The sequence below is a fragment of the Cydia amplana genome, chromosome 8 (assembly GCF_948474715.1).
Source record: "Cydia amplana chromosome 8, ilCydAmpl1.1, whole genome shotgun sequence".
Classification (NCBI taxonomy): Eukaryota; Metazoa; Arthropoda; class Insecta; order Lepidoptera; family Tortricidae; genus Cydia; species Cydia amplana.
The window spans coordinates 10,437,948-10,464,357 of record NC_086076.1 but is presented as its reverse complement, the minus strand read 5'-3'; the positions used below and the strand labels follow the sequence as shown (position 1 = coordinate 10,464,357).

At 37.9% G+C, this 26,410-nt stretch overlaps 3 protein-coding genes and 1 long non-coding RNA gene across 4 annotated transcripts in view; 1 reads left to right on the top strand and 3 right to left on the bottom strand.

Annotated features, from left to right (window-relative positions):
* Positions 1-4,017: 4,017 nt before the first annotated feature.
* Positions 4,018-7,233, bottom strand: LOC134650052 (calcyphosin-like protein). Its single transcript, XM_063504876.1, has 5 exons — positions 7,121-7,233; positions 6,371-6,451; positions 5,465-5,589; positions 4,949-5,033; positions 4,018-4,165 (listed from the first exon to the last, which is right to left on the bottom strand). Exons 1-5 carry the CDS (start codon positions 7,205-7,207, stop codon positions 4,064-4,066), a joined length of 480 nt encoding a protein of 159 aa, XP_063360946.1. The 5' UTR covers positions 7,208-7,233; the 3' UTR covers positions 4,018-4,063.
* Positions 7,234-13,619: 6,386 nt separating this feature from the next.
* On the top strand, positions 13,620-26,217 carry LOC134650055 (uncharacterized). Its single transcript, XR_010097022.1, has 2 exons — positions 13,620-13,744; positions 26,084-26,217. It is a non-coding gene; the product is annotated as an uncharacterized LOC134650055 (long non-coding RNA).
* LOC134650054 (calcyphosin-like protein) lies at positions 13,729-23,112 on the bottom strand. Its single transcript, XM_063504878.1, has 7 exons — positions 23,061-23,112; positions 19,939-20,092; positions 18,782-18,878; positions 17,836-17,916; positions 15,112-15,236; positions 14,358-14,442; positions 13,729-13,872 (listed from the first exon to the last, which is right to left on the bottom strand). Exons 1-7 carry the CDS (start codon positions 23,095-23,097, stop codon positions 13,771-13,773), a joined length of 681 nt encoding a protein of 226 aa, XP_063360948.1. The 5' UTR covers positions 23,098-23,112; the 3' UTR covers positions 13,729-13,770.
* Positions 26,084-26,410, bottom strand: part of LOC134650053 (calcyphosin-like protein) — an 89,711-nt gene continuing 89,384 nt past the window's right edge. The window contains exon 8 of the mRNA XM_063504877.1: positions 26,084-26,207. Coding sequence (XP_063360947.1) covers positions 26,106-26,207 — 102 coding nt within the window. The 3' untranslated portion in view covers positions 26,084-26,105. The remainder of the gene's footprint in view (positions 26,208-26,410) is intronic.

Sequence of the window (26,410 nt, the reverse complement as noted above, 5' to 3'; positions counted from 1 at the left end):
TTCACTCGCTACGCTCGTGAATCTAGTATAGAATCTTTCGCTTGCACGGGACTCAAAATAAGCACTCGAAGAAATATCAAACTTTGATCTCTTGTTGTACAAATAACCATTGTTTTACAAGCGGGCAAAGTTGTTGTTTAACCGCTCGTGCTAATATTGATACCCGAGCAAGCGAAAGATTCCAAAATTGAACCACGAGCGTAGCGAGTGGTTCGAAAAATGAAACCTTGAGCGTTGCGAGGGTTTCAAAGCACGAGTGTTAAACAAAATTTGCCCCCGAGTGAAACACAAAATTTTTCATCATCACCAAATCGCAGCAAATATTAAATGTAAAATATCAAACAAAATCAAATCGATGTGAATGCTATTAAATATTTTATCATCCAAAATCATCATTTAAAAATCAATTCTACTAGCAAACATAAGAAAACAACTCAAAATTTGCATTTGATTACTTTACCTCACATGTGAATAAAATGCAACTTTGCTATCAGTTTTTGAAGTGCAAAGTAAGCCTTTCCGAGCTGGTGTGGTGAAAACAAAATTGTTTGGTTTTCATGGTTTAAATTTAACAATTCGAATTTATTTAGTAACAATTAGGCAGGAACCTAGTTATTATCGTTATTTACACTTGCCTAAGTATAAATGAATGAGATACTTACGAAATACGTGTTGGTTCTGTGTCTGCTGTGGGTATGGATAATGTGGTGGGTAATGTGGTGTCCGTGTTTGTGAATCCCACGGGTTCGGCCAATGCTATAGAAAACAAAAGAGTAAACAAAATATACAGTCACCTGCAGAGATAGATGACCCCTCCTGCAAACCAATTTCTATGCAGGGGTGGGGGAGAAGGTCAATTATCTGTGCACCGGATTGTACATAAATGGAAACCTGTGTGCACCGAAATCACTTTATATGAATAGTTATTTGTACAACAAGAGATCAAAGTTTGATATTTCTTCGAGTGCTTATTTTGAGTCCCGTGCAAGCGAAAGATTCTATAATAGATTCACGAGCGTAGCGAGTGAATCTAATTTAGAATCTTGAGCGTAGTAAGGGACTCAAAAGCGCACGAGATGTAAATAACTTTGATCTCGTGTAGTTCACAAAACTTTTCACCTCAGCAGTGAGAACATATTAGAGAACCCGAAAAATGTATTCCTTCTTCATCACTTACCTCTATTCACTCATGTTTTCTTAAGATATGCCAACAATTAAATTTTCACCTCAGCATCTCGAACAAGGGTACTTTGCTACTTAAAAACAGTGAGCAAAATCGAATTTTGCTCACTGAGTGAGCAAAATCGCATTTTGCTCATTTTGTCTCACTCAGTGAGCAAAATGCGATTTTGCTCACTGTTTTTAAGTAGCAAAGTACCCTTGTTCGAGCTGCTGAGGTGAAAAATAAATTTTACAACTTTAATTCATTGAAAGTGTGTTCTGTGTGCATAAAATAATAGCTGTTTGCTTCGAAATCACGTTTATGAAAATAAATTCTGCAAATTTAATTTATTAAAGTTGTACAATAGCTTTTTGTTGTTATTTTATCAATGGACCTTTGTTTTTTCACTTTTATTTTAAATGTAATTAAAAATTAATTGGACGTACTTTAGGTACTCATAATACCGGCCGAAATTTTTATAGATAATTATAAATAAAACTACTTACCGAATGTATCTGTGCCAGCTATGCTGACGACAGCAAAAATAAGTGTCCAAGTACGAAACATCCCGAGTCGAGCAGGCCACGGCACAAAATGACGACCGCTATCCTGGACATTTACACTTATCCACAATATTTTATTGAATATAGTTTCCGCAAGTTATGTAGGTACCTATACGCAGAGTTATAGCCCATATACGGTAATAAGTATGAGGGAAAAACTAACGTAAGTAAATACCATCTAGGGAAAAATTACGCAATACAAAGTTTTATTTTTTCCGAACAAAGCTCGCCGGTCTCCCAGTTACTATACAGCTATTGCTATTACCTAGATGTAAATCATGTAACCTAGGTACCTACTTTGCTAGATGTCAGATTTGTGAGCAATTTGCCATACTTTGCTCAAAAAACAAGATCTATACATCTTTTAAAATAATAGGTATCTACATGCGATAACAGCCTTTAGTGAACACACACGTGTCTACTAAATTAACGTCTACAATGTAAATACTTCCAGTCAACAATGAATTTCCTTTATTTAAAATTATGATCAATGAACAATCATCATATTATTAAAGCAGATAGTACATAACAGTGGTGCTAACATTCCTTGGCATCGTACGCCGACCAGCGGGGAACGTACTTAAATGCAAAGTAGTAAGTGTGGGTGTCAAAGAAGAAGGTAGAGTTGTAGTTGAAGTCTCTGTAATAGTTTCAGTTTCGGTCTCCTCGTATTCTGGTAGCATATTCTCGTTGTCGAGGAACATCACACCAGTCCCCGTCTCAGGATCGTCAACGTCGAGCGCAAGATTCCCGCTTTGCAGGTCATCGGAAAGTTTATTAGACTTAGACTTCACACTTGCGATTTTAGCGTAGCCGATATTGTAGAATATCTTGTCCAGAAATCCGGTCCATCGAAATATGATCAAGAGAAGTGCGAAAGCTAATCCCGTCATAATACAGTCGCCTGCACCTCTATTCACAGGGCATATACCGCCACCGGAACCGCATAACAAGCATTTTAACTTCGACGTGACTAGAAACACTAAGCATATAGGCACAAGTGACAGCATTTGGAGTAGAAACGATACGAAATTGTACACCGTTTGCAGGACCATCTTTATGAGATTTTCTGCCATTAGCAACACGGTCATGAAGATACGGATCAGTACCTGGAGCAGGCATATTACGCTTTGTATCATTGCATTCAAAGCTCGACACATCTTGCTTGGTTTTGAGTCTTCGGTAAATCAAATAGAAAAAGAATAATAGTATTTACAAAGCGTAAAATGTATGATTTTTATAAACTGGAATATTCTAAATGTCAGATAAGTCACATTTGAAAGTACATTCTGTCTGCAAATGGTCAGTAATTAAACATCGGCTTTCAAATGAATGTCGAGAAACTGCACGCAGTCTTTTTCGAACAATATGTAGGAAAGAGTAGTTATAGTATAGGTATATATAGTTTGTCAAAGGACTGTCTCATTACAAACATAGGTAGACACGAGAGAATCATACTATCTTAGCTTACTAGCACCCAACTCTGACAAACACTGCCTGACAAATTTGTTTGACCAACTACAAAACAAGACATCCCTCGGTCCCGCCGCGCGAAGCGAGGCTGAAAACCCTTTTAACTTCACATACCGTAAAAGTATAAAACTTTGCCCACCACGTCACAGTTCAGTAAAAGCGAAATAATTTAAAATTAGTTACAGATACACCTGTCTTCAGAAAGTTATGCGTGGTGGGCAAAATTTTATACTTTTACGGTACCTACCACAATTCGTCTTTATATCGTGTTTAGGCTGCGTAAAATGATTTTTCGACATTCAGAGGAAACGGTTACTTAAATAAAACATTTCATATTAAGTACATTGAACATTTTATTCACAGCATGTTTCAAACATCGTTAATATGTGAAATACACATTTTTACCACTAATAATATCATGAATAAAGCATAGTGATCGAGTGCTCGACAAAAGTCTTAAAATAAGCGTGATGTATGTGCTGTCCTGTTTGTCCAAATGGTATTAAACATGGCAAACAAAGACTTCTGGTCATGGACGAAAAATGCAAGGACACCACGTCGCTAAAACGGAGTTGTAACTTCACTTCAGGACATGCCGATTTCCCACGCATACATACTCGCTTATTGGGTTTGAGCCAATGACCGCTCGGTCCGAGTTGTAAATTGGTGCGTGTGCGCGTAAAAATAAAAAGTTGACAGTTCCCAACAACTGACAGGCCGATGCCGATATCGTCTGGCGGACTGGTAATCAGTGGGCCCCTTAAATACCAAAAAAATCGGCGTGTCATGAAATTTAATCACAGTTTTGTCTCGGCAACGTTAAGTCCATGGAATGTATTATAGGGCCAAGCTTCTGGCCTGATATCTAGAGATTGTAAGCCTGCCGCATTAAGAGATCAAAGTAGCAATCGTTGTCGATGGACACGCTGATGCCGCTGTAGTAGTTCATGAACTCCTCAAGCGTTACCTGATAACAGGAAAGAAAAATTGGTCCCTCATTCAGGCTTTTTTACTTTAGTCATATGTATTTGGTTAGATTAGGATCATTACAACGTTTTCACATTCTTTTTTGCTCGGCATGGTGAAGAATATAACCCAAAATATATTTTATGTGAATACAAATCCCAGACTACACATGTAGACGTCAGACACTGCATTATGAAGCGTTTACGAAGACATAGATGCATCGCGAAGCTTGATATCAGGTTTATTTTGTAGTGTAAGTCTTAGAACTATGTGCTACAGGTCCGATAAATGACTAATTATAAGTTGTAAATACGAATCCGAAACAATACTATCGCTGGAATGACAATTTTTGTAAATTGTAGTACTTTCCAAAAAGGCCGTAAACGTCGACGCAACGACGGATAAATGTGGCTAGCCTACACGTGCGAGTTTATATACATTTTCTACTTGCGTTTAGTGGCAAATGTATGTACTCGCAATAAACACTAATAAGTAAACATGCCCCAATATGAAGGCCAGCTTTACCCCGCAGCCACACGTGAAGCGAACGCGACTTGTCTTACATGCTCCACCTACTGTCAGCATCAGCAGCAATAGTTGCTAAGCGGGCGAGGTGTTCAAAATGATCTTGACACGACTTTATTGTTAAGAGAATAAGAGCGCGTCGAGGTCATTTCAAACACCTCGCCCGCTTAGCAACTTCTGCTGCTGTCTGTAATAGTAGTCGAAATTGAACGTGGTGCAGAGTTCCCTGCACTTTATATCACAATAAATTTGTACCCACCTTGCCATCAACGGTGCCCTCGCTCTCAAAGTTAGCTAGGAATTTGGTCATGAGCAGTTCTTCGGTCTCTTCACCACTCTTGTACCTAAAATTAAATGTGTTATCATTAGATATTCCAATCTCTGTAACAATTTATTTTATATTCTTGATGCAATTTAAATTACTAGATGATACATTTTATGAGTCCTGAGTCCTAAGGCTGTTTCTTGTTTTAAGGACAAGATTAAATAATAGGACAGTTAATGTATTGGTTAATGCAAAAAAAATGCAAACAAGTTATGGTTGCAAACCACAGGTAGAATAAATAATAAGATCTGGTGCGAGACTTGTACTAAATTAATACGAGTTATAAAGCAAAAGTGATCGTGGTATCGAGGCCGATTACAATTTGGTTGATTGTTTGGTTAATTTTAGATCTAATACGAGATACCAATAATAATATACATTTTACACTGGTCCCTTGTAATTACAATTGTAACGGAGTCTTCTTAAGCAGGTTTAACAGTAGATAAGTACCTCGGGTTTGCAGCGACCGAGTAAACGCCACGGAGATCCTCTGTAGCAATCACCCCTGCTCCATGTTTATCCAATTTCCTGAACGCCCGGTCGATTATAGCATGCCGGCCTTCAGACATCGGAGGCTGAAAAAAAAAACAGTGAAATTATTTCACACAGAAGTTGGCTAGGTTCCTCCAACAGAGGTCAGAAATGTGACACTAAAATTTCTATGCCTTATTGCTACACAGTTTTTCACCAGGGCATTTCCAATGGGTTATATCGCTCGATAATGGACAGGTAATAAAGTAACTGTTTAAACACATGAAAATAACTAGTCGATAATCAATCGTTTGAACCCTAAACGAAATAACGATCTTAACTGTTTATACGACAACGGTTTCACTCACTTGAATTTATAGTTCACGAAAGTTTAATATCGATGAAATAACGATCTTTTTATTTGGATTATAGTACGTCGACTAAAATTGCTTTGGGCTAGAAATATGATATCTTCGTTTTATTTAGGTGTCGACAAAGTGGGAGCCTAGACACTAAACTTCACCTTTGAGATCCTTTATAGGGATAAGTTCGCCTTTCTACTTCAATTACTATAATATATTTGTAAGCCCGAGTTGTGTATAATAAAGTGATTACTATCTATTACTACTAAACTTAGAGGCTTAATACTTATTGGTAATTTAAGCGTTGCAATAAAAATCACAGATTCTAGAGTATTTTCTGTCTGTTTCTGTTAAAAACCCTAAACTGCCCGTAACTCTGAAACTAGAATCGACAAAATGGGGACCTATTACTAAACCTTGACCCAATTCATTAGTAGGTATACAGGTAAGCGCTGTTTTCGGCGACGGTAAAAAATATTCGTACCTTAAAAAGCAATTTTGCAAAAAACAAATTCATACGTACACGAATTTGTTTGATGAATTCGTCGACATTAATAGAACCGCTGTCCTCTGTGTCGAAGTGAGCGAACAATTTCTCTGCATCCTGGAAAACAAATGTAAACAATAGACAATCAATGCCACATAACATAATATAGTTAGAAAGAGATGAGCGAAAGAAGAACGCTGTGAAATATATTGTATACGATTGTGTCTTTTTTTCATAAAACTCATTAAATATAATAGGACCAATGTTAAAAACTTCACCACACTAAGCTACAGAATATTTATAATATGAATGATGACACATGTTGAATTTTATAACAAAATCTAGTCAAATAGATAGCAAATGAACAATTTATCACAATATTGTGGATGTTAAAAAAATATGGAAATAATACAAAAATACAGCACCTGAAAGGTTCAAATTTAAGTTTTTTTTTTTACTTACAAACACAAAGTAAGGATACCATTCGATTCCTACTATATACATAAACTCAATATTTCACCGACAAAATCGCAATTTTCTTGTTTTGTCATACTTCAAGATGGACTCTCTGTAACCTTGACGTCACGGTCACATATCGTTTTATTCGGGGCGTTTCGCGAGTGAAGTACGACTGTCGGACTTTGACTATCATTTCTGAATTTTGTATTGCATTAATGCAATGGGTCCCAAATACCATATAGACATTTGATCCTAAAAACAAACCTGATTGATTGATACCATAAATGAAAATTAGTCATCTAGCCTATTGACATTAAGGTGGATTACCTCGTGGCTTATATCCAGTCCAGTGTGTTTAATGCCCGTGAAAAACTCTTCCTTGTTAATTGTCTGTTTTCTTCCGTCGTCATCCATTTTTCGGAAAATCCTGTGAAGTTTTATTTTCTTTTAATGATGTTTGAAGCTGTAATTTAATGTAGAACTAAGATGATTAAACGTATCTGCTGTTGCTGTAGTCTATATGTAGTTAAAACTTTCGCGAATTTATTCAAACAGGTTTGCTCACATTAACTTCAATCCCAGGAATAGACAACGTCAAAAAGTTCTAGAGGTTTTGTTATGATTTCTCGTCTGTAGGACTCGGAGGTAACTTTTCTGCCGACGCGATGTAGCATACCAGGCTGCCATCAAAAACCAGTTTTGCTGACGATATAGAAAATATGCTAGGTAGGTGGATGTAAGATGGATTTTCTAGCTACCCTTTGAGTTCGTGGGTGACGTGGATGAAGCAGGCTCCGGTAGCGATTGCGGGACAACAAATATGCATCCCATTTTAGTTGAATTTGTCCAAACTTCACTAAAGTTACTTAGTTGATGTACTCGCCTGGCCAGTTCCATAATTCCCGAGGCGCCGCGTGTGAGGCACAGCAGACGCAGTCGCTCCACAGGGTCAGTGGTCGAGTTGAGCGCTCGTGCGCTCTTCTGCATCAACTCCTCCTCGACGCGGGACGGCGACGATTGCGGACGATGCCATGCTACTGTAGAACCAAAGAATAACGATGAAAACGTAGATCTGTTTTGCTTTTTACTAGGTATACTTTTTTGACCGAAGCGTAGCGAAGGTCTACGTTTTGACTCGGGCAATTTGCTTTTGTATGTCCGGATGTTCTCCTCTACAGGTCACAATTCTCAACCGATTCTTATGAAATTTTGTGACCAGATTCTATGAGTAAATAAAAATTTTTTGTTGATCCCGTTTTTGGAAATTTTCAAAAATGGAGGAGTTGTGATAACTCGCGCTTAAACAAATAGTCGTATCTATATCATAAGAGTATTTTGTTTTTGAGACATATTTACATAGTAAATGGCAAAAAATGCAGAAAAATTATATTGCTGGTTTAGGCGGTATTTAGATATTTAGTTTGTACTCGAGAATGAGTAGCCGAATTTCGTCAGATTAGCTAAGAACTATCATGGCGCATTTTGTAAACAATCGCTTTTTTTGTTTGCACACAGAAAGTCTGGGTTCGATCCCCAGTAAGACTAACAGTAACTTTTTGTATTTTTTTTCACTTAAATTTCGTATTTTTTTTAATAACTTAAAATCTTTGTATTGTTGATTGATCAAACCGCTGTGTGGTGCTGTCATCGTGCACGGTCCCAATAAGCTATGCTCGCGAGGTCTACAGCTCACAGAGCCACTAGTTTATATGTCTGGAAATATTAAAAGTTCAAACATAATTAATAATATTTCAGAAATATATTTATCATTAGTTTGTTATTTTGTTAGGGTTATAAAAGAATTTTTTTTTCGACTTAAAACAGTACCGGACCATGTAACCAACAAAGAGGGACCCTAACCCTTTGTTGGTTACATGGTCCATACTCCGTACACTCAAAATTGAATACGGACATATAAAACCGGCCAAGTGCATGTGAGGGAGTTTAAAAATGTGTGTTAAATTATGCTTTACTTAAGGCATCTTATTTTGAATACCAGGCTGTGGGTGTTGATTCCTTGGCGCAAATTTAGTGCCTGGCTCGGGCGCTATTTTCTCTTGCCATATCCATGTATGATTACGAGGGGCGTTCAAAATATTCTCGGTATTGATATCTTACGACCTCTTCTAAAATTTCTTTCGTTACTGGCCGCTAAGGTTTATTCATTGACATTAAAAAAAAGTATAATTCGAACCGAGATAGTCTTTTGTTTTTCTGCAATTGCTGAACAAACATGAACATCATGTGCGAATTAACAATGTTAACTAAATTAGAACATCGATGCGTGATAAAATTCTTGACAAAACAGGGTAAAAATCAAAAAACCATAAAAGAGGAAATGGATTGTGTTTACCGTGAGTCTGCTCCTTCTTTATCTACCATTCAAAAGTGGTCAAGCGAGTTTAAACGCGGAAGGGAGAGTATTGAAGATGACCCTAGACCTGGCCGGCCTGTAGTAGCTACTTCACAAGAAAATATTGATAAAGTGGAAAAACTTATATTGGAAGATGGTCGAGTGAAGGTAAAATCTATAGCACAAGTAACCAATCTCTCTATTGGTACCGTACATGATATTATACATGACCATCTTAATATGTCAAAAGTAAGTGCAAGATGGGTTCCGCGAATGCTGACTCGGCTTCAAAAAGACATGCGTGTAGCTTGTTGCTCCGATTTTATTGACCTGTGCGGTGAAAATCCTGATGAGGTGCTGCAAAGAATAGTTACTGGAGATGAAACCTGGGTTCATCATTATGACCCAGAGAGTAAACAAGAGTCCATGCAGTGGCACATTAAGGGTTCAGCTCATCCCAAGAAGTTCAAGGTCATCCCTTCAGCTGGCAAGGTCATGGCCACGATATTTTGGGATTGTGAAGGAGTATTACTAATCGATTATAAAGAAAAAGGTGTAAATATCACAGGACAGTACTACGCTAACATTCTACGTCAATTAAAGGATGTAATTAAAGAAAAGAGGCGAGGAAAGTTAACCAAAGGTATTCTGCTTCTGCATGACAATGCCGCCGTCCATACTGCTCATATTGCCAAGGCAGCTATTGTTGAATGTGGGTTTAAAACTGTTACTCACCCACCGTATAGTCCGGACTTAGCCCCCAGCGACTTCTTTTTGCTCCCCAATCTTAAAAAGGATCTGCGTGGAAATAAATTTTCTGACGATGAAGCATTGAAGGCGGCAGTGGAGGAGCATTTTTACACGAAAGATAAAAAATATTTTTACGAGGGATTAAAAAAAAAAATTGATCGATCTTTTAAGTATATGAACATAGGGGGGGAGTATATTGAAAAATAAAAACATCAAACTTTTCGTACTTGTTTGTTTTCATTCTCATACCGAGAATATTTTGAACATCCCTCGTATCAGTGATCGGAGTTTTGGATGCCACACCGCATGACCGCATTACATCAAGTTAAAATAGTAATATGGATAAACCTTTTAAACTGCTCGAAAAAAACGCTTTAAAACCCCAATGACTAATAGTAATAATTATTGATACTTGGTAAGTATAATGACAATATAATATCAATACATACCTATTATAAAACAAAGTCCCCTGCCGCGTCTGCACTGCCCCCCCCTAGAGCTGGAGCATACAATGCATGCCCCTCTGTGGCCATGACCCCCCCCCCCCCCCCAGGCCATCAACTCCCCACCACCTAATTCGATGGCTGGCTACGCCCATGTCAATAGAGTGATTTTTTGAGGAAGGTGCATATTTTGTGAAAGTTTTCTGTAAATTGGTTGAACTACCCATGGAAAGCCGGGGCGCGCTAGTTGATGCATAATCTACATTCCATAAAATGATGTCTAATCCCGTAGAATATGCATCAACTAGCGTAGGCGGTAGTCCGCCTACTCCGGTAGCCGGGGTAACCTAGAAACATTGTTTAATCGATATTCACCCGAACGACCTAATTCCTAGAAAACAACAATAACCGTAGAATATCATCCCTACCGTAACAGAAATTAAACCGAAATTAGCTACAACAATAAGCCCATAATACTATAAAACCATTTAATTTAAGTGCAAAAAACAAATGTTTCAATGGGTTTATAACCTACAACCAAGAGCATTAAATTAACTTACTGTTTGAATCAGTTTTTAATTTACCGGCATACATATTTCACAATCAGTCTTTTTTATGATACCACAAAGATAACTGTATCTAATGCCTAAACGTAAACATTATCTTCTTAAACTCGTCGGACAGTACATCTCGCGGCGACGGCAGTTTTAGCGGTTTAGCCGACTGACAGTGACAGTGACAGTGACAGTATACAGTATAGAGTATACAGTACAGAAACAAAGACCTCCGAGTGAGAGATGACTTAAACATGGCTTAAACGGAGTTTGTCTCTTTTTTTCACATGAAATGAAATATTAAAAATAAAAGTGTAGTTACACTTACCCTGGCATGTTGTTAGAAAAGGACACACTCCGTTCGACTATCCTCTCTTGATCCTCTCGCTCGTCCCGTTTGTTTGTAGCAAAGCAATATCAACCTTAACAGTAGCTATATACGGTTCCAATATGGTTTGTCAAAAAGTCTTCAGAGCACGGTCTTCTTCCCTTCAGTCTTCAGACTCGTGCGTCAGACATAGTCTGGAGGGGACTTTATAGTAAAAGTTCGTTGTTTTTATACTGGGTCAACCAAATCTTGTCAGTAGAAAAAGGCGGCAAATTTGAAAAATCGCGGGTTAGCAACACTACGTTTGAATTATTCAAAAATCGTGTCATTTATATCTTATCTGTGGAACTGTTTTGTTTACATTTCATCGTTGTTCGATGTACATTGCTGCATGAAGCATTGCTGCTTTTTGTTCGTTTCCTAGGGATACCATACTTTAGTTTGCTTTACATTGCTACTGACATATCCGGCTTGACAGACTATATCAATCATCATTATCATTCCACGCAGACGAAGTCGCCGGCAAAAGCTACAGACAGGGTTGGGCAAAATACTGGCTTCCACGTATTTGAAATACAAATTACAAAATACATTTTTAAAAGTAGGTATTTGAAATACAAAATACAAACTACTTTGGTGACGGGTATTTGAAATACAAAATACAAATTACAGTGTTTAAAATAATGTATTTCAATTACAAAATATACCTTTATTTATTTTTTTGTTTAGCATTTAGTTTTAATGTTAACGAATATCCTTTCATATAAACTTATAGGGTCATTGCGCTAGTTTTCGTCCAGCTCTAGTTTACGTCCACTTGACGAAATTTGAATATATACCTACATTCCTGCACAAATTTGGACTGATTTCAATCCTTATGTCTAAGGCGTCTAAGCAATATATCTGTCTACATATAACAATGATATTTCGCAAAAAGGAAGCGCTGGTGGCCTAGCGGTAAGAGCGTGCGACTTGCAATCCGGAGGTCGCGAGTTCGAACCCCGGCTCGAACCAATGAGTTTTTCGGAACTATGTATGAAATATCATTTGATATTTACCAGTCGCTTTTCGGTGAAGGAAAACATCGTGAGGAAACCGGACTAATTCCAATTACGGCCCTAGTTTACCCTCTGGGTTGGAAGGTCAGATGGCAGTCGCTAACGTAAAAACTAGTGCCAACGCCAATTACTGGGATTAGTTTCCAAGCGGACCCCAGGCTCCCATGAGCCGTGGCAAAATGCCGGGACAACGCGACGAAGATGAAGATTTCGCAAAAAGTAGTAAATTAAAAATGAAATATATATTTGATAATCCGTCAAGTCGTCGAAAACTAGTGCATGGACGGAAACTACTGCAATGACCCTATCCCCTAGATTTAAACGAAAAGTTCCACGCAGAAGTTGACCTAATATAAATCCAGTATCCAGCCAATGAAAATTGTATCTCGGCTGGATCGGAGGTTCGCGGTCGGCTCACAGCTTGTGCGAGAGATTAGACATTTTAGGATTATAGAATTTAATAAAATGTATTTATAGAAATGTATTTTGAAGCTTGAAGTATTTGAAATACAAAATACTAAATACATGTGAGTGCAGTATTTGAAATACCAAATACAAAATACTTTTGAGGTAATATTTGAAATACAAATACAAAATACTAATTTGTATTTCAAATACGTATTTCAAATACATGTAATTGAAATACTGCCCAACCCTGGCTACAGACCTAGTCTATCATAAACCTAAAAAAAATCTAACATATTAGGATTAGGTACATAGGTATTTTAAATTTTAAGAAACGCAAATTACAACAAAACATAAAGTATGGTCCTTATTCTTACCTATTACCTAACAAGATAAAATGCCTATTGTTCAAACAATATCGAATTTCAATACCGGTATGAGAATTGAGAATTGTCCGATATTGAATGTCCTAGTCCCGATCTCCCGACCCCATGAATCGCATTTATTTTATAACTACCTAAATAATATGATAGGTACATACCTACAATTGTTCGTCATTATGTCATTAAATATTCTTTGTAGGAGTAGGTTAATTAAACATTGTGTAATTACATTGAATATATATTTAGGTAATTAATAGGAAACACTGCATGTTTCGAACATCGAACATCGCTAATTTGTTAAATTAAATACTTACATATATTTTCACCATTAATATTGAATAAAGCGTAATAGTGACCGAGTGCTTGACATCTCGAGGAACGTCGACAAAAGCCATAAAAACGCGTGTGTGCTGTATACTGCTTAGTCCAAATGGTAGCGAGCAAAGACTTCTGGCCATGGATGCAAAATGCAAGGACCACGTCGCGCGTCGCTAAAACGGAGTTGTGAATTCATGACGTGCCGAGATCGCACACACACATCCTCATTTATTAGCTTGGAGTCAATGACCGCTCGGCCCGAGTTGAAAAAGTGTGCATGCGAGCGTAAATACGAGAATAATCGGCGTGTCACGAAATCACAGTTTTGTCTTAGCGATGTTAAGTCCATGGTATTTCAGGTCCATGCTTCTTTCTAGCCTGATCTCTAGAGCTTGTAGGCCTGGCGCATCATAAGATCGAAGTAGCAGTCGTCCTCCATGGACACGCTGATGCCGCTGTAGTAGTTCATGAACTCCTCAAGTGTTACCTGATAACAGGAAATAAAAATTGGTTTAGGATACCTATTCCACATATCTGAATGTGTTAGACTTCAGTCAGTTGGATTTGGTTAGAGAAGGATCATTGCAACGTTTTCACATCATCACATTAAATAAAATTACATTTTGCTTGGCATGATGAAGATAAAAATCCAAAATAAATATAAAGAAAGCTGCGCACGGGCGCGGGCCTTCACGAAGGTCTTCTCAAAATAGCACAAACGAACACCCCCAAAGGAATTGTACCTATGGGTGCTATAAGATTCTTTCTATCGGAGCGGAAATAAGTATTAGTGGTAAAAGTCACCATCTCTCTGAAAAGGACAAATTAATAAAGCAGGTGGACCGCAAGGCACCTGTTTGTCACCGGTATGTTAGGCCAAGTACTCGGATTCGGAAATACCGGGTGCTGGCAATAAATGATGTCAAATGAGGACTTTACGCAGACTTCATATCACAATGATTTTGTACCCACCTTGCCATCAACGGTGCCCTCGCTCTCAAAGTTAGCTAGGAATTTTCCAATGAGCAGTTCTTCGGTCTCTTCACCGCTCTTGTACCTAAAAATAAGTGTGTTATCATTAGATACCCACTCCCATTCCGTCTCATACAATATACTCTTTATTCACGATGCAATTTAAATTACGTACTTAAAGACGCACTTCGAAGAAGATGATTCATTTTTGGGGAAAAATAAACTAATGCAAAGTAGTAACGGTTCACAAACCACATATCGAATAATAAGATCGGCGCGAGATTTGTACTAAATTATAAATTATAAAGAAAATGTGACCGAGACATTTTGCCTTATATATATATGTATTTTATTAAATAAATAATAATAATAAAAATCGAGGCCAACCACTGTCAACATTTTCATAGACATTTCGTCGTCAGCTCTCAGAGCGAAAACAATCGTCATGAATATTTAAGTATACCTACAGTAAAACTTGCTTAACCCGTGAGTTCCCACGTGTGTGACGTCACCATAAGCGTTCTGGCTCAAATTTGAGCCCTTGGGAGCTGACAGGTAAATAAAGGGGCCCACTGATTAACAGTCCGCCGGACGGTATCGGCCTGTCAGTTGTTCGGAACTGTCAACTTTTTGTTCTAACTGACAGGCCGATACCGTCCAGCCCTACCGCGTAACATACATTTTACGCGGACCAGGACCAGTCCCTTGTTACAGAATCTTCTTAAGCGGGTTTAACCCGTTAAACAGTAGGTACCTCGGGTTTGCATCGCTCGAGTAAACGCCACGGAGATCCTCTGTGGCAATGACCCCATCTCCAGTTTTGTCCAGTTTCCTGAACGCCCGCTCGACTATAGCACGGCGGCCGTCATTCATCGGAGGCTGGAAAAAACGAGTCATCATCATTATTTCACATACAGAAGTCAGCTAGGTGCCTCCCACAGAGATCAAAATAGGGTAAACCCCGGATAGATGCTCCAGTTGGATAGGTGCCTTATTTTGAAAAAAATCTAACTTCGATCGGAACGAAATAATAATAAATTAAATTGGAAGCCAAAGCCCACATACCTCAGTCTTCCAGAAGCTGCTGTCCAGCAACGAGTTTGCATTGTTTTTGCGATAACCTCCGCAGCGGCGGAGAGTGCGTAAAACGCAAAATTTCTAGTGCTACAGTGGCACACATTGGCATAACATAACTTTTGAAGTAAGTACCAGCACAGAATAACTAATAGTACTACCGGTACCAGTATTAAATTTATTATTATATCGATAGTGTACATGGTGCATGCAGTTTGAAAAATAGCTATTTAGTGTTTAGTTTTGTTAATCATAAAGGATAGTTGGATGTAATTGGTGTTTAGAAATAAAAAAAATCGCAGCATTAGTAGGAATATTTTAGGTTTTTTATTTATTGTTACCGTAGGCCTAATTTACGTTATGTAAAAAAACATATTTATTTTGATATGCCGTGACGTTATAAATTGTATTATTGTATTTATTAATTTATGAAATAATGTAATGTAGGTAAATAAAATCGACGATCATAAGAATAAGTAATAAACTCGTGTGATTAATTACTTCAGGATAAAATAGGATAATATTTTATATTATGAGAACAAATATGTAAATCTAAATCCAATACAATTTATTTTTTACGACAAAGACATGATTACAGGTTTAATAACAATTCTTAATGGCTATTTGGCTGTATAATAAACAAGTCACAATATAATAATCCCCTAAAGGCAACTAACTACCTTATTAAACATATTTCATGAAAATAATTTAAAAATTATTTCATCATTTTATTCCATAGGCATCTATACTTGGTCAACCCGATCTTGACAGTAGATAATCTTTAATAGAAAAAAACCGACTTCTCTAACTACTAGCCTAACCCACTTAACGGTGCTTATACTTTATTTGGTAATATGTATACATTTTATGGTAATCATAGTGGTTGATTTAGTTTAGGTATCATAGTGGTTTTCCGGGTCAAGGTCCGGGTCTGAGTCCGAGTCCGAGTACGGGTCCGAGTCCAGAGTCCGGGGCCCAATCCAAGTCAAAATCGAAATTGAAAATCACAAAACGTGTACTATGCGTCGTTGAGGAGTTCTGTTCTGATCATCATCAGCAGTTCCACTTCATCAAATGCCACAGTTTTTAATGTAAATGCTTGATTTTCTGATGAATATATATAAAATTCTATACGGATGCCTTTAAGATTTGAGAAGTTCCCTCGATTCCTCATGGATACCATGTTCAGGACTTGAGATTGACATAAATGTGCCTAAAAACCTAACTTGCTTAACAAACATAACGAAAAGGACAAATCGCCAAATGCGAGCTATGCGTCGTTGAAGAGTTCCGTTATGATCATCATCAGCAGTTCCCCTTCATCAAATGCGACAGTTTTTAATGAAAATGCTCGATTTTCTGATGAAAATACAAAAATCTCTATACGCATGCCTTTAATATTGGAGGAGTTCCCTCGATTCCTCGTGGCCACATGATGGGAATCATCAGAACTCGAGCTTGACAAAAATGTGGCTTAAAAACTTAACTTGCTTAACAAACATAACGAAGAGGACAAATCGCTAAACGTGAACTATGCGTCGTTGAAGAGTTCTGTTCTGATCATCATCAGCAGTTCCACTTCATCAAATGTCACTTTTTTTTATGTATATGCTTGATTTGTTGATAAAAATACAAAAATCTCTATACGCATGCCTTTAAGATTTGAGGAGTTCCCTCGATTCCTCATGGATCCCATCATCAGCACTCGAGCTTGACAAAAATGTATCTTAAAAACTTAACTTGCTTAACAAACATAACGAAGAGGACAAATCGTCAGACGTGTGCTATGCGTCGTTGAAGAGTTCCGTTCTGATCATCATCAGCAGTTCCACTTCATCAAATGTCACTTTTTTGTATGTACATGCTTGATTTGTTGATAAAAATACAAAAGTCACTATATGTGTGCCTTTAAGATTTGAGGAGTTCCCTCGATTCCTCATGGATCCCATCATCAGAACTGGGTTTTGACAAAAATGGGACCAATCTGTATGCATATACATACAATCAAAAAAATAATTTTCAAAATCGGTCCAGTAATGACGGAGATATGGAGTAACAAACATAAAAAAAAATAAAAAAAATAAAAAAAATAAAAAAAAAACATACAACCGAATTGATAACCTCCTCCTTTTAGATTTGGAAGTCGGTTAAAAAAGGCAGCAAATTTGAAAAATGTAGGCGCGAAGGGATATCGTCCCTTTCGCGCCTTTTTTTACTGACAAGATTTGGTTGACCAGCTATAGATTCCGAACCGTACCTAAAGCGTCTTAAACTGAGTTAGGTAGTGGATAACAAGCGCTTTTTCCGGCGAGGACGGTGAAAATTATTAATAACTTAATAAAAGCTTCATTTTTACACCTTGTTAAATATTCAGTAATTTAAGAAAGAACAAATTCATACATACACGAATCTCTTTGATGAATTCGTCCACGCTAATAGAACCGCTGTCGTCTGGGTCGAACCGAGCGAACAGATTCTCTGCATCCTACAAAATAGTGTAAACAATAAAAAATCAACATACACATAACTATGTAGGTACCTAACTACCAATACTACCATGATATAGTTACAAAGAGATGAGCTAAAGAAGAACAGTCTGTAAGGGCCGCGGTACAGATGGATTGCAGTCGTGTTGCAGTCCGTGTACATCGGCCCTAAACCACCCTTAAGGAGGTCACTGATTACCAGTCCGCCGCACGATATCGGCCTGTCAGTTAGAACAAATAGTTGACAGTTCCGAACAACTGACAGGCCGATATCGTCCGGCGGACTGGTAATCAATGGGCCCCTTAAATATGCGAAAAGTCGTAGACAAAATCAGTTTTTCATGAGACTCGTGAAATAGGACCCATATATAGGATATATATATATATATATATATATATATATATATATATATTATATATATTAGAAAGTTCACTACACTAAACTATATATTATAATTTTTCATTAAGAGTCCACAACACAGCAAGTTCGGTGCTCGATACAAACGTAGTTACGCTCTCATTTTAAAAAGACCAGTAAGATTGTCCTGAAACTTTGTATGTACTTACAACAGGATAAGGTGTATCTCAGGCCTGTAATTAGTTTATGTTGCTTCAGATACTTACTATAGTTTAAAAAATACCCAGAATTTAAGTTTTTCATACAAAACTTGTTTTTGGTCAATTTTGTTTGTTTTATACGCGTATATAAACTAATTACAGGCATATAGATATAAAACCTGATGTCATTGTATGTGCAAAGTTTCAGTACAATCCAACACGTAGTTTTAAAATGAGAACGAAACTCCTTTTGTATGGGAAGGTGCAATTCGGCCGAGCTTCCTGCGGACTCTTAAGATGGATTACCTCGTGGCTTATGTCCAGTCCAGTTTCTTTGATGCCCCTGAAAAACTCTTCCTTGTTAAGTTGTTTGCTTCCGTCCTTGTCCATTCTTCGGAAAATCCTGTGAATTTTTATTTTCTATTAATGTTTGAAACTATACTTTAACTGGCTGTTGCTCACGATTTCGTTCGTGTGGATTTATTTGCCGATATACTTTTTCATCCCCTTTTTAACCCTATTAGGGGATGAATTTTCAAAAGCCCGTTACCAATTTATTCAACCCCCTTTTAACCTTGAATTATTTTTCTTATGTTATTACAACATATTAATAGTATCCTACATGTCTAATATAGCGTCGAAGTTTCAAGACCCCGACTCAGAAAAATGTTACTTCCCGTTACAAACTTTCAAATCTTCTTTGAATGTTGAATTTTCAAAAACGCTGCAATTACTTTTCTTGTGCTTTATCAAAATGTATTTTTATGAAGTTTCAAGTTCCTAGCTTAAAATAAATCTTGATTCCCATAGAAACCCTCATCCCCCTTTTAATCCCTTCGGGATTACATTTCTCAAAATTGCTTCTTATTTCATATAGGTCAGATATAGATGGAACCATGTGCAACTTACAGCTTTCTAGTTTGTGTTCTTGTGTGTGGTTTTGGTTCGGCTCTGCGAGTTAGGATCGGGACATACGCATTTATATATATTTATTTATAGATTTAGAACGAATTTATTATAAAAAGCAGTAGTCGGTATGTAGTTAAAATTATCACAAATTGAATCCAACAGGGTTGCTCACATTAAGTCCCAATGCCAAATTTGAAGTTTTATATTTGGTTATGGAGAGCAAAATTTTAGATGTTAAGGAGGATTGTTTAGCTACCATGTTGGGCCGGGGGTGCCGTAGATACGACAGAATATGAGCATGTAGATGCCGTACGCCTCAGAGGGCCTACCGCGAACCACGTTCGACGTGTTACCTCTCTGTCGCACTTGTAAATTCGTATGTAAGTGTGACAGGGAGGCAACACGTCGAACGTGGTTCGCGGTAGGCCCTCAGATGCATTTCGTTTGAATTAAATTTGTCCGAACATATGTAGACGTTGTTTCACACGCCCCGTTGGACGTCCCGCTCGAGCGTCTGCTCAGTTTGCACAGACTTACTTAGTTTTTGTACTCGCCTGGCTAGTTCCATAATTCCCGACGCGCCGCGTGTCAGGCACAGCAGACGCAGTCGCTCCAGAGAGTCGGTGGTTGTGCTGAGCGCTCGTCCGCTCTTCTGGATTAATTCCTCCTCGACGCGGAATGGCGACGATTGCGGACGATGCCATGCTACTGTAGAACCAAAGAATTACGATGAAAACCTGGATCTGATATCTCTTTTTATGTTTTCTAATATTACGATTTTCTATTAGGAAGTTTTAAGTACCGCACTCAATAAAGTATTCGTACCGGAAACCAGCCCCTTGGGAGGATAATTATCATAAATGTTCGACCTCAATACAAACTCTTAACCCTTCGTATGTCTAAGCACTGATCAGTGCGCACGAATTTAAATCCATTGTTTAATACAATAGGTGTAAAATCGTTCAAACTGATCAGTGCTTATACATACAAAGGGTTAAGTTTTAACCCCATTTTCACCCTCTTTGGCGACGAATTTTCCAAAACACTAAAATTTATTTTATTGTACTTACTCTAAAATTGTTTCGTTCTAGAAGTTTCTAACTACATATTTATATTTGATACAAACTTTCAACCCCTTTTTCGCCTATATGCCAATTTCCAACATTTTAAAATTTTCAAAAAACAGAAACGACAGAAAAAAATCTAACTTTCGAAACCTGTTCACAAAATTTCACCAGAATCTGTTGAGAAATGTGACTTACAGAGGAGAACATCCGGTCATACGAAAGCAATTTCCCCAAGCTGACACGGAGACCTTCGCTAACGCTCGGCCAATACACGTAGTTTAATATCACTACCGGAATATTGATGCATCCCGTAGGGATTGACTGAACATATAATAAACTGCCACCTTCTTTAGCAGCCGAGTTACGAGTTGACCTAGAAAGTCTAGACATAAGTTAATCAATATCCACCCGAAACCCAAACGGTGCACGGTGTAGAAGTTCAGTTCCTGCGCCATAAAAGTCGAGTACCTATACTACACTACATGTCAATAAACAATAGTTTAATATCGCTACCGGAACATTGATGCATACAATACGGGTTATACCTATACGGGATCGAATGAAATTTTATGAAATTACTAGCTGTTGCCCGCGACTTCATACGCGTGGGTTTGAATGTGGGTGGTTATATTCTACATGAGCATTGAACATTGTGCAACAGAAGATAGCAATAAAGGTTCATAATTTGTTAATAATTTTACAATGCATGACATTTGTCTGTCACAACCATGTCACAACTTACGGAAGTTACGAAGTTTCAAGCCCACCCATCTGGATACTCTGGATGTATGCGGCAGACGTGACCGGCTCAGAATTCATAAATCATAAACGCTAAAATTGCTTTAAAATTGTGTTTTAATACTTTTTATCTACGAAGATTAACATTCCTCACTTAAAAAAAATGTCATTCCTGATAATCCTGATACAAACTTTCAACCCCTTTTTCACCCACTTCGGGGATGAATTTTCAAAAAAGCTTCAGCTTATTTACTTTTATTCTAATTTCTAAAAAGTTCCAAACTATTTGTATTCGATGCATGTAAATTTTCAACCCCTTTTTGGCATGGAATTTCAAAACTGAAATTAGACTTCTTGTATTTTAATTAAATACTTTTTTATGAAGTTGGAGTTCCTATTATAAAACTCGTACCACAAACAAACTTTCATCCCTTAACCCCTTGGGGGTTGAATTTTTTCAAATCGCTCCTTATTTCTTGAAGGTATACACAATTATAAATGTAACCTGATGTGCAAATTTCAACTTTCTAGCTTCTGTAGTTTCGGCTGTGCGTTCATGACTTCATGCGTCAGTCAGGATCAGAGGGTTTACCGCGAACATCTACCGCACTCCACACTCCAATTATTACGCCTTAATTGGAGTAAAAGAAAAAGATGCACGCAATTTGCGAATGTCGGTGTTCGCGGTAGGCCCTCGGGACATAGGTACGCATTATTTAGGCAGCCTAGTAACAAGAGGACACGACCTAATCGATATCCACACGAACTGCGTAAAAGTTCAATTGCTGCGACGTAAAAGTCGAATAATAACAATAAAGGTATATCACTACCGAACATAATCGACCAAGCGTTAGCGAAGGTCTCCGTTTCAACTTGGACAAAAACGCATTCGTATTTTCAGATGTTCTCTTCTGCAGGTCGCATTTTTTGACATATTCTCGTGAAATTTTGTGAGCAGGTTCAGTAGTTTAGATATAATTTTTCAGTCATTTCGTTTTTTGGAAAATATTCAAGATGGCGGAAATTGGCATAAAAGACTTAAGCGCCAGTATGGTCTCTGACACTTATGACTAATGTGAGTGCGCTGTGATAATGATAATGACTCAAAAAAGTAGGTATTTTATTTTAATTTTTTAAAACTTTAAACTTAATTATTTGAGGTATATTATACAGCTGAGCCACTAGTTTTATGAAATGATATTAAAACTACCATCCACTGCCCGACGTCTTGCCCCTCTCACTCTGACGCACTTGTAATTGTATTGTACGTAAGTAGGGTTGCCAGATGGTCGGGATTTGGCGGGATTTTCCCGATTTTTAGCATGTGTTCCCGATTCCCGCCAAAGCGAAAATTGTCCCGAAAAACAGCTTCACGTTATAAAACAATAATTTCAAGTTCCTAACTGTCGTCGAGCAAGCGAGCGACCCGCGTCGAGCCCGTCAGCGCGGCATGGCGAGATTGGGCAGGGAGCGGCTGACGTAGTTCCAATAATGTATAATATCGTTGTTTTTAATACAATTACTTTAATTTGAATGTTTCTTTTTTCCCGACTTAAGTCCCAAAATCCCGAAAAATGTATATTTTTTCCCGATAACAGCGCCTTTCGATCTGGCAACCCTATACGTAAGTGTGACAGGGAGGCAAGGCAACACGTCGAACGTGGTTCGCGGTAGGCCCTCCGATGCTGCGGCGTAAAAGTAGATCATAAATGTGACGTTATCTATGAAAAGGGACCTTATTGTCGATGGCGCTTACGGCATTGTTAACGATTCTCCGATATAAATACCTACAATGCCGCGCGACGCTGTGCGGCGTAAGCGCCATCGACAATAAGGTCCCTTTTCATAGATAACGTCACAAATGTACTTACTGTTTGAATCGGTCTTGAGTTTACCTTCGTACGTCATGTTTGTATGATTCCACTAAGATAACTGTCTCTAATAATAAAAACGTAATCATTTTCTTATTTTTAAGCGTTTATTATAATTAAACTATACGGTCGCCGGGATCGGTGTCATAGATTTCCGAGGGCCGGGCTGATTTTTCCGATTTACGAAATATTAGAATATCGTTAACAATATTTGAAATAAAAAAAACTGTTTCGAATTACCAAAAATATTATTTATTTATTATTTTAAACTTTATTGCAGATAAAAAAGAGTACAACAGGTGGACTTCATGCCGCTATAGGCATTCTCTACCAGTCAACCATAAGGGCCAAACAGAAAAGCGTCAAGGTGGGTGCAGTGAGAAATAAACAGAAAAAAAACGTAACTTTTTAAATACTCAATGTGTGACACTTAAACTTAAGAAATGTCGATTTTGGAAGTCGATTTATTTTAATTTTTAATTATAACAGTGTCATGATACTACGTGGAAAGAAAAACTGTTAGGATGCTAATGCTAATACTAGGGTGGTAGAGTTTGATAACCGGCCCGGCCCCGTTCCGCAAGTGCCCGGCGACCGTGTAAATCTACTTAATAACCGTTTTAAATCTTCAATTGAACTTGAACCGTGCGTCTGGGGCGACGCCTTTGGCCGACTGACTCACTGAATGAATAACTTTACCCTAAGTAGACACGTATAGCTCGCGAATGGAAGACTCAAACCAGACGGTCTACCGCGAAAAACGAAAATCTAAATTCTCTGCCTCTATCGCACGAATACGGAAGAGCGATAGAGAGGCAGGTAACGTAATTTCGATTTTTATTTTTCGCAGTAGGCCCTCAGCCCAGACATGATCAAGGTCAGCTGAGAGGCCTGAGAGTCGTACCCACTTGGCTTTTATACATATGTATGTATACATAATTATATTAATTATACAACTATAGCGACCCTCCCCGGCTTCGCACGTACAAACCCGACAGACAGACGCGGTGGGGAACTGATATACAAGTAAGTACATAAGGACCACGGATAATGTGCGTTTCTCAATAAAGTAGGTATAGGTACCTACCTATATCGACAAATATCATTCCATACAATGAAAAATGATAAATTATACTTGAAAAGTTTTAACTAGGTTACCTACACCATAGTTAAGTTATATCAAAATACCGCCAGGTGCAGCACTAGCGTTTTTAGTAAACCAGCATAGAGTAACTTATAGATACTGTACCTTAAACTGTTTTGTGATGAGTTTTCACAGACAATTAAATATGACATTGATACATCATGGCGGTTTGTTTACAAAGGGCCTACCGGGAAACGCGAAATAAAAACACAGCTATCTGTCTCTTTTCGCTCGAATATGCAAGTGATAGAGAGCTTAGATAACAAAATTTCGTGTCTCTCGTTTGCGGTAGACCCTTAGATTGTGACTAAAGTGGTATCCAGACATGACTGATCAAATCAGTTGATTTGATCAGGAAAATTCATTCCATAAGATAATTACTATGAAAATTGGCATTTATGTGTCCGCACCTGATGATTCGATCGGAGAATTTCATCAGATTGGCGAAAAATTGTCTCATCTGGATACCACTTTATTGTAGGAAGTGGCAAAATAATTCGGCCCGCAATGTAATACACCCAGAGCAAAAAATACACCACACAAGTTACGGGATACGAGCTTTTAAAGTAACTGTCAACACTTATAAAAAGCTCGTATCTCGTAGTGTCATGTCATCTTATGTTTCTGTTTGCTTGCTGCTCAGTAAATTGAAAAAAATATACAGGGTGTTGCCTGTACTGTAACACGAGCAACTAATTGAAACATATAGTCTGTGCGGAAAGAGAAGAGTCGTGGAATGTATGGGACCCAATACATTCCACGACTCTTCTCTTCCCGCACAGACTTATAATATTATACTCCTCAAACTATAAAACTTTTGTTAAACCACTTTTAAAAATTATGAATCCTTTAGAGTCTAAAGGATTCATAATTTAGACTTCCTCTTATTCATACATAATAAATATTGCCTTCAATGTACCTACGCTGACATCAGTGTGTTTGACGTTGCTTGTCACGCTTTAAACATAACAAAATTTGCAATACATTGCGTCTTAGAATAAACTTTAAAGTGTAATAAAAATCAAAAACATAAGTTATTTTTAAAAGTTGCTGCCAAATGTTGGTCAGTTTGAGGAGTACAACCTACAGTTTAATTTATTGCTCGTGTTACAGGAAACATCCTGTATAATTACGGGGTCATAATACTCATAATTAAGTGTAACTTAAAAAAACTTCATAGGTACTTAATGATTACACGGGCAAATTCTATATCTGGTTATTTCCCGTATTGGATTTACACACTGTACTAATTTGCAAAAATGTACGTGACAAGCATAGCTGGGCTGTGTGGGGCCACCCGAACAGACTCTACCTAGTAGGAGGAGACGGTTAAATAAAACATTGTATATTACATTAAAAATATTTAATGAATAGGAAACACAGCATGTTTCAAACATAGTTAATTTGTTATATAAATAAATCTTTACCATTAATAATATTGAATAAATCATAGTGACCGAGTGCTCGATATCCAGCGTTTCGACAAAAGCCTTAAAATGTGCGTGTAAGTGCTGTCCTGCTTGTCCAAATGGAATGAAACATTTGGCAAACAAAGACTTCTGGCCATGGACGAAAAATGCAAGGACACCACGTCACTAAAACGGATTTGTGACTTCGTGACACGCTGATTTCGCACGCACACATGTTTGCTCATTGGGTTTTAGCCAATGACCGCTTTGCCCGAGTTGTAAATGTAAATGTTTGCGTGTGCGAAAAATCGACGTCATGAAGTCACATTTTCGTCTGAGCGACGTCTGAGGGCCTACCGCGAACCACGTTCGACGTGTTGCCTCCCTGTCACACTTACGTACGAATTTACAAGTGCGACAGAGAGGCAAAACGTCGAACGTGGTTCGCGGTAGGCCCTCTGGTATTCTAGGTCCATGCTTCTGGTTCGATCTTTAGAGCTTGTAGGCCTGCCGCATCATGAGATCGAAGAAGCAATCGTTGTCGATGGACACGCTGATGCCGCTGTAGTAGTTCATGAACTCCTCAAGCGTTACCTGAAAGCAGTCATTTGAATTTGGTGAGAGAAGGATCGAACATCGAGCGTTACCTGATAATCACTACATAGTATAAAACAAAGTCGCTTCCCGCTGTCTGTATGCTTAGATCTTTAAAATTACGCAACGGATTTTGATGCGGTTTTTTTTAAATAGATAGAGTGATACAAGAGGAAGGTTTTTGTATATTTTGTTAACCCGTG